A 15,072-nucleotide genomic window follows, 5' to 3' on the forward strand; every position below is an offset into this window, starting at 1 on the left:
TGGGAGCGGGCAGGGTTTGAACTCTGGACCATCCATAAATCTGAACGACAGTCCAGCGCGCAAACCGCAAGACCAGGCAGCCATCCGATGGTCAAAAGTAATAATGTTTCAAAGATTCATTTGCCGTAAATTTAAATTAAATAAAAAATAGTAGATTAGTTTTAGTATATTAAAACATTACAATATTGATCAAAACGTTTGGAAATGAAAATCTACACTTTTTTTTTACACTTTAAGTTTAGAAATTGAAATTCTACATCTTAATCTAGTCTATTTTAGTCTAAACTAGATCTAGAAATTCTAGATATAGACTCTAAAATAATTTTAATTAGAATATAAATCCAGATCTAGATATACTGTAATAAAAATCTAGATCTAGTTTTAAAAATCTAGATTAGATCTAATTCAAGATATCATTCCTTTTTTAAACGAGAGTCACATAACGAGGCTTAATAAACATTACTATATCGAGTTCTTTTTTCATTTCATTTGAAGAATTAATTCCATATAACGTCAGAGGAAAAAAAAAACACTACGTCACACGGCCTAGCTAGACTAAAAATCGCCTTCATCGATACGAGACATTTATCGAGTGTTCATAGACATTGGTGCACCGAGTGCGTTCTTTAAGCATTTCAATTAAAGAATTCATTCCATATGACGTCAAAGGAAAAAAAAAACACTACGTCACACGGCCTAGCTAGAATAAAAATCGCCTTCATCATTACGAGCCATTTATCGAGTGTTCATAGACATTGGTGCACCGAGTGCGTTCTTTTAACATTTCTTTTAAAGAATTCATTTCATATGACGTCAAAGGAAAAAAAAACACTACGTCACACGGCCTAGCTAGAATAAAAATCACCTTCATCATTACGAGCCATTTATCGAGTGTTCATAGACATTGGTGCACCGAGTGCGTTCTTTTAACATTACATTTAAAGAGTCCATTCATATGACGTCAAAGAAAAAAAATCCCATTACCTCACAATAGGCTAGTACCGGTACCATAAAAAAAATGTCTTTATTTACACGAGATATTTAACGAGGGTTCATAGACATTGGTGCACTGAGTTGTAATAGAATTTATTTAAAAAGGATCAAAGCCGCATTGTTTTCGCGTTTTGTCTGTCAGTCGGTCTGTCCGTCATCTTGATATAAAAAAAAAACAACTACTAAAAGTTATTAAAAATTGATTAACCTTTATTCTACGTTTCAAAACATCGCAATAATTTTTAGGTATGAACAAAATTGAAAAGTTTATATAATAAATTGTTCCGGATGTTTGTATAAATACTAAAAGAAAAAGAGAATTTCAGATAAATGTAATACCGTTAATTAAATTTTTTGGATGGTCTCGTATAAAAATTAGATGTACTACAGCCATGTGGAGAGATTTTCATACCTTACTTTGGTGTTTGGATTCTGTGTTCCTTAAAAATCGGAACATAATATTAACGATAATTAGATTTTTTAATGTTTTAGGTAGAAAGTTAAATGTACTGTAAGAGAGTAGTGAGTTAAAATATTTTTCATAAAAATCCGTAAAAACATTATTTCGTAAATGAGAAGATTATTTGTTTATTAATTAGAAGAGGGAGTTCAAACAATTATTTGGCGTTAGTAGATTTATAAATAAATTCGGAAATTTCTGGCGACGATTTGTAAGAAACAAAATCCGGAACTTTCTTTATCGATTACAAAACTTCTATGTTATGTTTTAGCAAGAAAATTAAATGTCTAAAAAGTAATTTCCAGTGATCAATTCTAGTAAATTACTTTTTTTAAAGCCCTGAACAACATATTGTCGATATTTTTAAAATTTGTTTAAAGATGAAAATACGGAACAATTTGATATTGATAACCAAATTATAGTGACGCATTGTCAAATAATATAAGTGTAATATTAGTAAATTATGCGATTTCAAACAATCATTAGGCATAATTCCTGTTTTATAAAACAATATCCGGAACATTTTTACAATTAATGAAATATAAGTCAGTATAGAGATTTTCATTTAGCATTAATATGCTATTTACATAAAAAACGGAACAACATATTATTGATAATGTGTTTTTGCAAGTTTAAGCATGGAAATTGAATGTAATATAAATAAGAAGAGCAAACAAACATTTGTTGGGGTTGATTAGTTTTGCACAAAAAAATCCGGAACAATCAATTTTTAGATACTTAAAACTATTGAGATGTTACGGGAAAAACATTAAAGTGTAAATCAGATTTTCAATAGCTTTTAGAGTTCTAGTTTTTTTAATCTAATCGTGACGGACAGACCGACCAACAGACAAAACGCACAAAAATAATCTTCTTTTATTCGGATGGGGGCACTAAACAAATAATAAATAAAATCTGATTTTTTTTAAAAAGTTTAAGGAATTGGTTTAGCACCTGGTCATGTAGCGACGTTACGCTACTGCACGAAAATCGCTGCATAAAAAGTCCATTTAAAAAAATGTGCGTGATATTTACATACAAAGTGCATTATTAGCCTTTATAAACAAAGAGAAATGTTTTCTTTTAATTTTAGCAGCTAGTTGACCAGAAAAAACATCTTTAACTATTATTTATATTTGTTGTAAACATTTCCTGTACATTTTTAAAATATATTTTACTTTGTGATACTGAAAATACACAAAAATAGTCCATCTTTGTTAGCATATTTTAACATTTACATTTACGTAATTGTTTTAGAATTGGTGTATTTTTATGAAAAAATCGCTTGCACAATTAATTTTATAAATTAAACGGTTTGCTTTTAGAAAACCAAAAGTAGCCGTTGCACCTAAACTTTTCAAGCCGCATTTAATGATGAAATAATATTTTTCATATCTCTTCTAGTTTTCGAGATCTGAGTGTGACAGACGGACAGACGGACAGACGGACATTTTGCACAAAGCTAATAGCGGCTTTTTCTCCTTACGGGGGCCGCTAAAAATTGACAAAACCATCGGAGTTTCCCTTTCAGTCATGCATGACTAGATTGACCCCAATTGACCTAGGAACACGCGTAGAACGTAGTCATGGTCTTTTTTGAAGTAACGTCTGTATTTCATAAGATAAGATAAAAACACTCTTTATCAGTGTTTCTCAAACGTTTATCAGCTACCCCCACACGCATATAAACCTACACATTGTTACGTGTGACAAGATAATAATAGAGCATCTACGATCGTAATGAGATTAATACTTACAAAAGTATCACGAATACTTATCACGAATACTTATCACGAATACGCTAGCACAGTCAGGAAAACCAACGACTTAGCAGAGTTGAAGTCACTTTTATAAACACTTGGAGCTTATCCCTTATTGACACGCTCTAGCCGTGACACTCTTTGAAAACCAATGTACCAAACACCATCTCTGGTCTTGGAAACAAATAAAGAAAAAAAAAAAGGAAGACTGGTTTGAACTGGTTTGAAGTCTGCCAGACATAAAAACTTCAACGCAGCCTAAGTAAAACACTCATTTATAAAACAAAACGTAGTCATTGGTCAATGTATATCAGGGGGTTCTCAACCTGTGTGTCGCGACCCCCTTAGGGGTTCGATTGACCATTTGCCAGGGGTCGCCTAAGAACATCGAAAATATGGATTGTTATTGTCTACCCTACAATTCTGTATTTGTGTATGTGGGTGGGGAGGGGGGGGTCGCGGCAGAGTGGGGGATTGTAAAAAGGGGTCGCCGAGCTTAAAAGGTTGAGAACCGCTGATGTATATGATAAGTTGTGTATTTTCTAGTCCTTTACGACAACCTTATATTAAATGTAACTACCCCGCCCCATTAAATAGCCCCTCCCCACTTTCCAAGTTTTTAAAAAAGACTTTTTTCCTTCATTTTAAAACCGAACTTTTGGGTCACACTGATCTGACCTATTAAGCTTGACCCATCAAATGATATATTTACTTATTTTTATGAAGTTATTTTTATTAAGCTTATTTTCTGGTCTTATTTAATTTTTTTTTTTTTTTTTTTTTTTTTTTTAAATATTGATCTATCGATGTTTTTAACTCCCGTGACCTTGACACCTTGCAGGTTTCGGGCAGACGGCACACGACAGGAGACGCCACTTCCTCTCACTTGTTCTCACCAACTGAGCGATTAGCCCTCACCAGTTCGAGTTGGCCACATGTGGTAACTTTCCGAAGACGAGAGGGTCACACCGATGGATCGTAGATTTGGTTTTTGAATGCCTCCTCCCCCTCTCTCCCCCCCCTCTCCCACCATTTTTGTTTCTCCTTTTTTTCTGATTTGTTTTTAAATTTCTTCCCTCCCACATATTTATTACCTCCCCCTTTTAACACGGGTTGGCTATCGATACGTTTCCTTACGCAACTGTGAGTGCTTTTTTTTTTGTGTGTGTGTGCTATTTACACGATAATCTTTCGTCGGGAAGAAAAAAAGAGAATATTCGTACTTGTGTATTTCGTGCCTTGTTAAAATCTATTTTTTTTTTATTATTACAAAGACAAATGTTAATGTTGTAAAGAAAAGAATCTACACGGCTTTTTCTTTTTGTTTGGAAAGGATTACCTGTGCTGTGTTCCTGTGACTTTGTTTGTGTTATGGTAAGTGTTTTAATAATATTTTAATATTGAAATAAAATAACTTCCGTTGATTAGCATGAATATGAAAATGTTTATTATATTTTATTATATTTTTTATTATTACAAAGACAAATGTTAATGTTGTAAAGAAAAGAATCTACACGGCTTTTTCTTTTTGTTTGGAAAGGATTACCTGTGCTGTGTTCCTGTGACTTTGTTTGTGTTATGGTAAGTGTTTTAATAATATTTTAATATTGAAATAAAATAACTTCCGTTGATTAGCATGAATATGAAAATGTTTATTATATATATATATATATATATATATATATATATATTTAAATGCTCTAAACAGTGTCAAAATTATTCGTTATGTCCTTCAGGGAGTAGATTGACGTAGATTGGACCCTTTACTGAATTATTTCTGTATGTGCTATTTGGTTCAGGCACCACTGAGGGTGTCTTTAGTGGGCTTTAAAGATGGCTTCTAGGTTGTCTTTTTACAGATAACGAAGATGTGTATTTGGAAGAGAAAAAAAAAACACATGTTGACATGCTGTCTTCTTCAGCTGTACGTGTGTTCTTGTGTTGGTGTGTTCTTGTGTTGGTGTGTTCACCTGATTATGTGCTCATGGGCTCAAGTGTTCATATTTTCATTTGATCATGTGTTGTAAAAAAGGAGAGTTCCCCTTTCAGACCTTGCGGTATATAGAGCTGTAAATATCATCTGTTTCTGTAACCCACGGTTAACGAGGGTGTCATGTGGCCAGGAAAACGACAAACCGCGTTTACTTTCCCCAACTAATGTCAGGTAGCCATTAGAGTTGGGTGGACTCAGAGGCGCCCTAAGGATCCCGAAATTAAAAATCCCTGTCTTCACCAGGATTCGAACCCGGGACCCCCGATTCGGAAGCCAAACTTCACCACTCAGTCCCCGCGCCTCCAATGTGTACGTGTTACTGAACTTATATAGATGTATGTTTAGGTGATCATGTGTTCTTGTGCGCTCATGCGTTTGCATTAACTCGATGTGTGTGTTTTTAGTTTATATGTTTAGTGGCTTTATGTGTTCATGTGTTTATGTGTTAACATTTACGTGTAAGTGTTTGATTTCCATTTTCATTTCTTCACTTGTTGTATGTGTGGGTTGTGAGTCTTAGTCTGCGAGTGATGTGAGTATCTGCGTGTGAAAAAAAAAGGGCTGAGGTCTGCCTTAGTGTATTGAGCAGAATTGGGTAAGTCATGAGGGTCTGTGTCTGTGGGTTTGTGGTCAGTCATGAGGGTCTGTGTCTGTGGGTTTGTGGTCAGTCATGAGGGTCTGTGTCTGTGGGTTTGTGGTCAGTCATGAGGGTCTGTGTCTGTGGGTTTGTGGTTAGTCATGAGGGTCTGTGTCTGTGGGTTTGTGGTTAGTCATGAGGGTCTGTGTCTGTGGGTTTGTGGTAAGTCATGAGGGTCTGTGTCTGTGGGTTTGTGGTTAGTCATGAGGGTCTGTGTCTGTGGGTTTGTGGTAGGTCATGAGGGTCTGTGTCTGTGGGTTTGTGGTAAGTCATGAGGGTCTGTGTCTGTGGGTTTGTGGTTAGTCATGAGGGTCCGTGTCTGTGGGTTTGTGGTTAGTCATGAGGGTCTGTGTTAGTGGGTTGTGGTTAGTCATGAGGGTCTGTGTCTGTGAGTTTGTGGTAAGTCATGAGGGTCTGTGTCTGTGGGTTTGTGGTTAGTCATGAGGGTCTGTGTCTGTGGGTTTGTGGTAAGTCATGAGGGTCTGTGTCTGTGGGTTTGTGGTAAGTCATGAGGGTCTGTGTCTGTGGGTTTGTGGTAAGTCATGAGGGTCTGTGTCAGTAGGTTTGTGGTAAGTCATGAGGGTCTGTGTCTGTGGGTTTGTGGTTAGTCATGAGGGTCTGTGTCTGTGGGTTTGTGGTTAGTCATGAGAGTCTGTGTCTGTGGTTGTGCCTTTAAAAACAAAATGTGTATGAATATTATGTGAGGGGAGGGACCAGAGCCGGCCTTAAATGGTTGGAAGCCCTACGCGCAAAGGAAATTCGGTGGCCCCAAATGAAATTTGAAAATAAGTAAGCAAATAAAAAAATACATAAAAGAAGTATTGTCTTGTTTAACCCTTAAAGTGCTGAACTGTTTTACAATGAGTGCATAGACAATTCTCATGTTTAGAGGCTAAACTACCACATGCGTTTAAAGGGTTAAAAAGTAGTTTTAACGTTTTTCTTGTTTCATTACTTAGATTAGTTGGCATAACAGGAGTCATTAGGCATTATTTATTTAGTTTACTTATTTGTAAATCTCTCCCGATCTCTTTGTATTTTATTTCGTTTTTCTTCAGGTTCCATTACACCTTCCGCACATTTCTCCATATCATTTTCTCCCCCTCCCCCTTTTCCCCATATTTCTGTTTTTTCTCTAACATTGTAAACAGCATCTTTAAAAAATAGTCGCCATGTTAACAAAGAACAATTACTCTGTTTAAAACCCTCCTTACCGTAGGCCACAGAAACAGATGGCATTTACATCATCTGCCCTATAGATCGCAAGGTCTAAAAGGGGAACTTTATTTGTTTCTTTACAGACTATTTAACAGACTATTGAATAGACCAATGAACAGACTATTGAACATAGTATTAACTCTTTCTCTCCGTAATTATTTACCACTTTCTGGTGGAATCAACGTTGGTATCATCAGTTAGGAGAGAAAGAGTTAAGAAACATTTCCTTAATGGAACACTTTGAACAGTCTTTAGCGTATTGAACACATAATGGAACAGATTATTAGACAGACATGTTCGCGTTAAAGTGTCGTCTGCTGATTTCTTTCCGACATTTAAAACTTCCGGAAACGGAAACTAATTTTAAATTAAACTCGCAAACAATTAACAGCAGAGAAGAAACAAGTTAGTTGAATACGCATTCCAGATTCCATACCACCTGGGTTCAATTCTAGAAGAACGTCGACTTGAAATAACGCAATTCCCGACGCAATTTAGACGAGTCGCTGGTGAGACATGAACCAGAGCTATCTCGATCGTCTTTTTACACAAGTGAACTATTTTCCCATGGAAATTCTAGGAGAAACAGCAGATGACAGGTGAAGTCTTTTACCTGAGATGATGCAATCAGATTACGTCACTTGAGAGTAGGAAGAGATGAGGTGATAACAAGATGAATGAAGTGGTCGAGGAAACGAGGATGACTTTAGAACATGGAAAAGAAGATGAAATTAAAAGAAGGCAAAGATGGTGATAAAAGTAATTTAAAAAAAACCAACATTTTACAAAGTTTTTAAAAGGTTTTTAAAAGCATTTACAAAAAGAAAAAAAAAAGGGGGCGACCTGAATTGGAAATACTGTTAGTGAAATTAAAACCAGGAAAAGATGATGAAATTAAAGAACGGAAAGATGAAACATAGAATAGATAATAAAACCTGAAAAAAGATGATGAAATTAAAAAAACTGAAAGATGAAACATAGAATAGATAATAAAACCTGAAAAAAGATGATGAAATTAAAAAACTGAAAGATGAAACATAGAACAGATGATAAAACCTAAAAAAAAGATGATGAAATTAAAGAACTGAAAGATGAAACATAGAACAGATGATAAAACCTAAAAAAAAGATGATGAAATTAAAGAACTGAAAGATGAAACATAGAACAGATGATAAAACCTAAAAAAAAGATGATGAAATTAAAGAACTGAAAGATGAAACATAGAACAGATGATAAAACCTAAAAAAAAGATGATGAAATTAAAGAACTGAAAGATGAAACATAGAACAGATGATAAAACCTAAAAAAAAAGATGATGAAATTAAACAACTGAAAGATGAAACATAGAACAGATGATAAACCTAAAAAAAAGATGATGAAATTAAAGAACTGAAAGATGAAACATAGAACAGATGATAAAACCTAAAAAAAAGATGATGAAATTAAACAACTGAAAGATGAATCAAAAGAAAGAAATGGAAGAACTAAAGCCAGAAAAAAAAAAAGAAATCAAAGCGAAGAAAAGATGTTAACATTAAAACTCTATTTTATTTCATTCTCTTTGTCGCCTAGGATGAACTAAAATTAAAGGTCAACACCAATAATTAATACCCGGCTGAGAAAAAAAAAAAAACGGCTATCACGTCAAGTGTGGCTGTGAGTGTGTGTTGTTGACAAGACTAGATGGGTCATGTGACCGCTGATCTCTGGGTGGAAAGGACTAACCAATCAGATTCTTTATTTGGAGGGGGGGGGATGAAACTCGATGGTCGTGTGTTGTTCTGTATAGCTACAAGGCAAAAGGAGTCGAAGGTCCACGGTTCGTATCCTAAGCGGGATGTTCGATTATCTTGTCATATTTAATTCACCATTTTCTTTCATTAACGAACATTATACCTAACACTTCTATTATCTGTCTATAGTTCGTACATCGTGGTTCCATGATGACCACTTTTGTCATCCAGGGGGCTGAGGGCTATGCACTGTGGTTTTGTGCCTCCTCATGTGGCTGGTGAGACCTATGTAAGGCCGTAACTCTTTCCTTCCCATAATTGGCCAAACAGGAGTCGTTAGAGGATGCGGCGGTCTTTCATTCTGCAGATGTGTCCTGCCCATCGCAGCTGGGTCTGCATCAAGATTGTGTGGATGCCATGCAGGCCCGCTCTTCGAAAGACTTCGGTATTCTTCCTAGACATGTCATGTGGAAGTGGTTGAGTTTTTTGGCGTGTTTTCTATACACTGCCCACGTTTCTGAGGCATAGAGCAATGCAGGGAGGATGACAGCTCGATAGATCACTAACTTTGTGTTTGTGGTGATACCACTTCCATTCCATCGACCTGCGTATCGCCAAGGCCAGTGCATCCTATAGCAGACTGTCTAAAATGTATTATATATATGTATGCCTAATTCCTACGCAGAAGCAAACTAGCAAAACACTTTTTAAAATCCTTAAAAAAAAACAAAGCTTATCTAAAAAGGGGAGGGGAGAACTCCGCCCTTAAAGCTATATCTACCAATAATGTACAAGTAATTTCCCTTGTTCGATATCAAACAAAATAATTAGTCATCAATAATTAATTGACTAATTGAGTATTTTTTGTTTATTGTTTCATGTTTTGTTAGGTACAATGAATAATTGTTCAAAGTATCAACTTCATCGGAGAATGCGTGAGGGAGAAACAGCGTCAACAATTATTTAAGGGGAATAAACCCAACCTATATAGCCATTTATGTGAATACTGAAGGATTAGTTTCCCTTGTTGGTCTAAAAAAAATTAATTACAAGTAATTAATTGACTAATTGGTTACTTTTTTTAAAAAATTGATTCATATCTTGTCTACGCCAATGAATTATTTTGCAGTTTCAAATTTATCCGAGAATGGGTGTGGAAGAAATAACACGTACACACTTTGTACCAGACAGACAGAATGAGTTGATATAAGATTTATAATTTGAAAAAAACACGCCAAATACCTTTTCTACACAGTAGAATGGTTGCTTGGTTATGTGGTTTGCGCTTTGGACTATCACCATCATGGTCCCGGGTTTGAACCCATCGCCATTTACATTCATCCTACATGAGTTCTGGGCTAGGACGTAATAACGGGCATAGCTTTAAGTTGACCTCTTTAGGCACCCTTCTGACATTTGACATCATGACTTGCGATAATGGCATAATATTTAACCTAAAAGCTAATTTCGGACACACATTTCGGACACAAATTTTGGGGGACCCTTTATGTGGAGGCCCGGGGGGGGATTTTCAAATTTGGATCCCCGCCTCCCCCACCCTAGCTACGCCACTGCGTGATAATCTTCATTTCTGAAGGATCAAGACTTAAAACACATAGTGAAAATACAAACATTTCGCAACACATATGGACAGCTGCTCCCTTCACTAGAGCTGAAACATAAGTCACATCTATTGGACTTCCTTCTCGTACCGTACAAGCTTCTTTTTTTTTTGTCAGGCCCCACATTCCCTTGTCAAAAACTGACATGCCCCACCTGCCTCCACTTTTTATAATTACAGAATTCCACGGCTTAAACATTTTTGACAATGCTGTTTCCCCGAGCGTCGGAAAGGTACCCGATTTAGGGCGGTCCCAAATGCTCCAGTATGACAGTCTAAAGCCGGGTATACTTGTATTAGAGACACAGAGCGACACAGCAGACACACGGATGTTTTGTTTACAGGAACAGGTTCAAGTGTTTGAGAAATGCTTGAAGATTATGGGATGTGGAGGGGGGGGGTCACTCCATTGATCTGATTGTTAACGAGTTCGTGTGATATATGACAGGTCCGGTTTTATACACTGTAGAACTAGAGAGTAAATTAGCATAATTAATGTATCAGGCAGATGTGAACTGGTTGGATGTAAAGGACTCGCAAGACAGGAGTAGGAAAAGAAAAACTGAGATAGAGAGAAGGAGAGAGAGAGAAGGAGAGAGAGAGTGAAGGAGAAAGAGAGAGAGAGAAGGAGAGAGAGAAGGAGAGAGAGAAGGAGAGAGAGAAGGAGAGAGAGAGAGAGAAGGAGAAAGAGAGAGAAAGAGAGAGAGAGAGAGAGAGAGAAGGAGATAGAGAGAAGGAGGGAGAGAGAGAGAGAGAAGGAGAGAGAGAGAAGGAGAGAATGGGGAGAAATGTGAACAGAGGAGAGAAAGAGAGAAAGAGAGAGAAGGGGAGAATGGGAAGAAATGTGAAGAGAGGAGAAAAAGAGAGAAAAGAAGAAAGCTAAAGGGATGAGGAGAACGAGAGAGGGGCGGACGAACCAATAGGCGTGATGTGGCTCATGGCCCCTCATGTGACGCTCGCCTAAGGCCCCGCGCTTTGCTAAGGCGCCTCTGACATGTACACACTTTTTACCAGACTGACAGAGTTGATATAAGCTTCGTAAAAATCTTTTTTTTTTTCACTCAATACAGACGACATTGAGAACTTTAAGTATTTAAGTGGCCTCCTTAAAAGTGACTGCCTCTATCTATTTACAGACTGAACTTTTTTTGTCAATTCGAACTCACCAGTCACTACGTACAAGCTATTACACACATCAACACTAGCAGCATGAGTACAGATCAAACACAAATAGTTTTAACTCACATTTAAACATTTGAGTACATATTTAAAAAAAAAAAGCGCCGCATATCTCTCACAGCGAAGGATAACCATCTCTAAACATCTCGGGCAGGCATCCACCTGAAGCTCGCTCTTCATGTCGCAGCTCTTGTTTTTACGCTGCTTGCACTAAGCTGCTCTCTTGACGTTCAAGAGGTCGTGTCATAAAAGGTGCATCCATTTCTTTGGTTTATTTTTATGGCAGGCATGCGACTTTGTTCCTTGACTTTGTCCCTTGACTTTTGTCTCTTGACTTTGTGCTTTGATTTATTTTCGGCGCAACGTTTCTCGTGCTCGCTTTTGCACTTGACTTATCATCGGGTACGGCGTTACATCCACTCAGTGCCGGCTATAGTGTACTGCTCTCGTGCAGGCTCGGTCTATTTATAATGGTTCTGTTTGAACATGACATGAAAGAGAGAGAGAGATTTGGAGAGGCAGATAGAGAGAGGGAAAAGGAAGAGATGGAAAGAGCAAAGAAAGAAACAAAGATAAGTGCAGAGATACAAAGTAGGATAAGAGATAGAGAAAGGCACGTGAAGAAACAAAGGAAGAGAGACCGCATAAGAGAGAAAGAAGGAGAATTTAGGGAGAAAGAGAGTAAGAGAGAAAAAAGAGAGAGTGGGAGAGAAAATAGAGATAGATCGAGAGAAAGAGAGAGAGAAAGAAAGAGAGTGAGAGTGAGAAAGAAGAGAGAGAGTAAGAAGAGAAAGAGAAAGAAGAGAAAGTTAGAGAGAGAAAGAAGAGAGAGAGAAAGAAGAGAGAGAGAAAGAAGAGAAAGTTAGAGAGAGAAAGAAGAGAGAGAGAAAGAAGAGAAAGAGAAAGAAGAGAAAGTTAGAGAGAGAAAGAAGAGAGAGAGAAAGAAGAGAAAGAGAAAGAAGAGAAAGTTAGAGAGAGAAAGAAGAGAGAGAGAAAGAAGAGAGAGAGAGAAAGAAAGAGAGAGAGTTAGAGAGAAAGAAGAGAGAGAGAGAAAGAAGAGAGAGAGAAAGAAGAGATAGAGAAAGCAGAGAGAGTTAGAGAGAGAAAAAGAAAGAGAAAGACAGAAGAGAGAGGAAGAGAGATAGAAAGTGTGAGTTAAAGAGTGATTTTGACAAGAAAGAGAATGAAAAGAACACATTTTAAATGATTGAGATAAAAAAAAAGATGAGAGGCAGGCATCTAGACGTCTTTTATTCAATTATTTAAACATACAACAAACTGCATTGCTTCTAAATTATGTCACAAAGGCATAGAATTTACCCCCCCCCCCCTTTTTGTAATATAAAATAATGCAATTAGGTCATTTTATTTTATTTTTGAAACCATGTATTAATACTTTTCACCATTTTATGATGGACACTTATGTTTCAAAGAAAATCTATATCCAAATGAAACATATTTAAAAAAGACCAATTTTCAAATAGCGCGTAGTCCCAAATAAAGCTTACTTTCAAATACAATCAGATATAACCTAGTTTCATTTCTATTGCTATCCTAAAAGTCACATTTTGTACATCAATCTATGGTTTCCTTTTTTTTTATTTTTCCAGATGATCGGACACTGTGACTGACGGCCAGAGGTCAAGCACTTGCTGGTCATCTGCCAAAACAAACAGGAAACCTTACGAAGATCTAACCTTGTTTTTAAAGAAAAACCTCGACTAAAGAAAAAAAAATGTTTCTAAGTGAAAGTCAGTATACATTATCTGTCACTTTTCGAATCGGAATTTTAAAGCCAAATAGATCTCTTAATTTGGCCACGTTGGATAAAAAAATCTGGTCACATGTTTTCAGTTTGATAGGAAAGTTTACAACTTTAAATCAAATACTCGATTTGATCTTTTAAATTCCATCAAGTACGTAGATCTACATCTCTGGGAGAGAACAAAATCTTTCAAAAAGATTTCCCCAAGGTGGATGACCAGTTTATTGCTACAGCCAGGGAAATAACTATTTGCTTTGTATACTGACCTTTCATACACACAGCGATGTACAGCCGGCCGAAAGAGTCCAGCAGAGTTGTGTGTAACGGATCTATGTCTGTCGTCTGCTTAACCAAGCACGTGATCATCACGTGGCTAGTGGCAGGAAGTCTCTGCTGGACAAATCCAGGGCTCAGCGCTTCGAAAATCAGCGTAACTAAAGCGCTGGACGGAAACACTGACCCGTCCAGTTCAACAACGCTAAACAATATGTCTTCAACACTCTGCGGTCAGCAGCCTGACGATTCTGTATTCAGTCTGTGTCCGTTGGTTTGTAACTGTACCTGGAGTAACGGAGTAGCCGTCATATGCAGCCAGCCGGAAGTGCTGCAAGAGCTGCCGAGCATTCCTGGAGAGTTAGCGAGACGAGTTGCCTATTTGTAAGTAGATACTTTTTAAACTTTTGGCTGGCTTAGCTTAGCGCTTATCTGCCAAACCGAGGGGTTTCCGGATACCCGGTGGAATGCCGATGAAGACTGGAATTTTTTAATTTTTAGGACGCCCCTGAGTCCACCCAACTCTGTACCTGACATACATTGGGGAAGTGCAGCGTTGTACTGTCCACGTGACACCCTCGTCAACTGTCGGTCAAAGAAAAAATGAGAACGTAACTTCATCTATTTAATAGATCTCAAGGTTTGAATGGGTTACTTATTTACTTTCATTTTACTGGGAGCTCTTTATTGCAAAGCTACCTCCCTCCTCCTTTCCTATGTTTACCCTCAGTCAGTGGTTTCCAATTTTTTTCCTTAATGGAACACTTCGTACACTCTGACTATTTAGCGGAACACTTAGCATTTTTTTTTTAAGAGAGATAAATTCACGTCGTGGTCTACTCGTTAATTATTCCAGTACTTCGCGGAGCACCTATTCAGGCCTCGCGGAACCATAGGGTTCCGCGGAACACAGTTTGGGAAGCACTGCCCTTAGTCATAAAACTGAGGAAAGATAAGAATATAATAAAATCATCTGTGTCTTTTCGAAAAGACGTTTTTGTGATCACTGGGAGAAGTCTGGTGAAACCCCACTTACTTGGATCTTTCAAGAGAAATTAAGTCATGGGTGTTGAGACTTTTGATTTCTTCTCAAACCGGAAGTAATCTTACCCCATACTTCCACTACACTTATGTCTTTATTCAAAATCATGTCAGCGAAGCGGTTAGCTAGTAGTCCACGTCTTTTTTTTTTTTTTTTTTTTAAACTTGCAGTGGCAATGACGCGGATCGAACTCGTCTGGAACTCAGAACAAACTTCCATTGTGCCTTGGCCCATCTGAAAGCGGGCCAGAATTCCTTGCGACTTTTACCTGTACCTGCTGTCTGCCATCTCGCACTCATAAATTGGCGAGGTAGCGGTTATATGAAACCCTAGGAAAGAGATTTCATTCTATGCCCAAGTGGAAACGTCACGACGAGACAAGACATATCTCACAACTT

General features: G+C 37.3%; 2 protein-coding genes across 3 annotated transcripts in view; one reads left to right on the forward strand and one right to left on the reverse strand.

Annotated features, from left to right (window-relative positions):
* The window catches only part of LOC106077126 (uncharacterized), a 41,995-nt gene extending 38,764 nt beyond the window's left edge, over nucleotides 1-3,231 (reverse strand). Inside the window, exon 1 of the mRNA XM_056018415.1 lies at nucleotides 3,211-3,231. The gene's annotated coding sequence lies outside the window, so the exon portion shown is untranslated. The remainder of the gene's footprint in view (nucleotides 1-3,210) is intronic.
* An 888-nt stretch (nucleotides 3,232-4,119) lies between these two features.
* Nucleotides 4,120-15,072, forward strand: part of LOC106063469 (putative neurotrophin receptor LTRK 1) — a 119,467-nt gene continuing 108,514 nt past the window's right edge. The window contains exons 1-3 of one of the 2 annotated variants that reach the window (XM_056018416.1): nucleotides 4,120-4,587; nucleotides 4,754-4,794; nucleotides 13,205-14,016. In XM_056018416.1, the coding sequence (XP_055874391.1) occupies nucleotides 13,643-14,016 (374 nt within the window). In that variant the 5' untranslated portion in view covers nucleotides 4,120-4,587; nucleotides 4,754-4,794; nucleotides 13,205-13,642. Of the gene's footprint in view, nucleotides 4,588-4,676; nucleotides 4,795-13,204; nucleotides 14,017-15,072 lie in introns of those variants that run through there. The other variant, XM_056018417.1, reaches the window with a different exon arrangement.

The sequence above is a fragment of the Biomphalaria glabrata genome, chromosome 1 (assembly GCF_947242115.1).
Source record: "Biomphalaria glabrata chromosome 1, xgBioGlab47.1, whole genome shotgun sequence".
NCBI lineage: Eukaryota > Metazoa > Mollusca > Gastropoda > Planorbidae > Biomphalaria > Biomphalaria glabrata.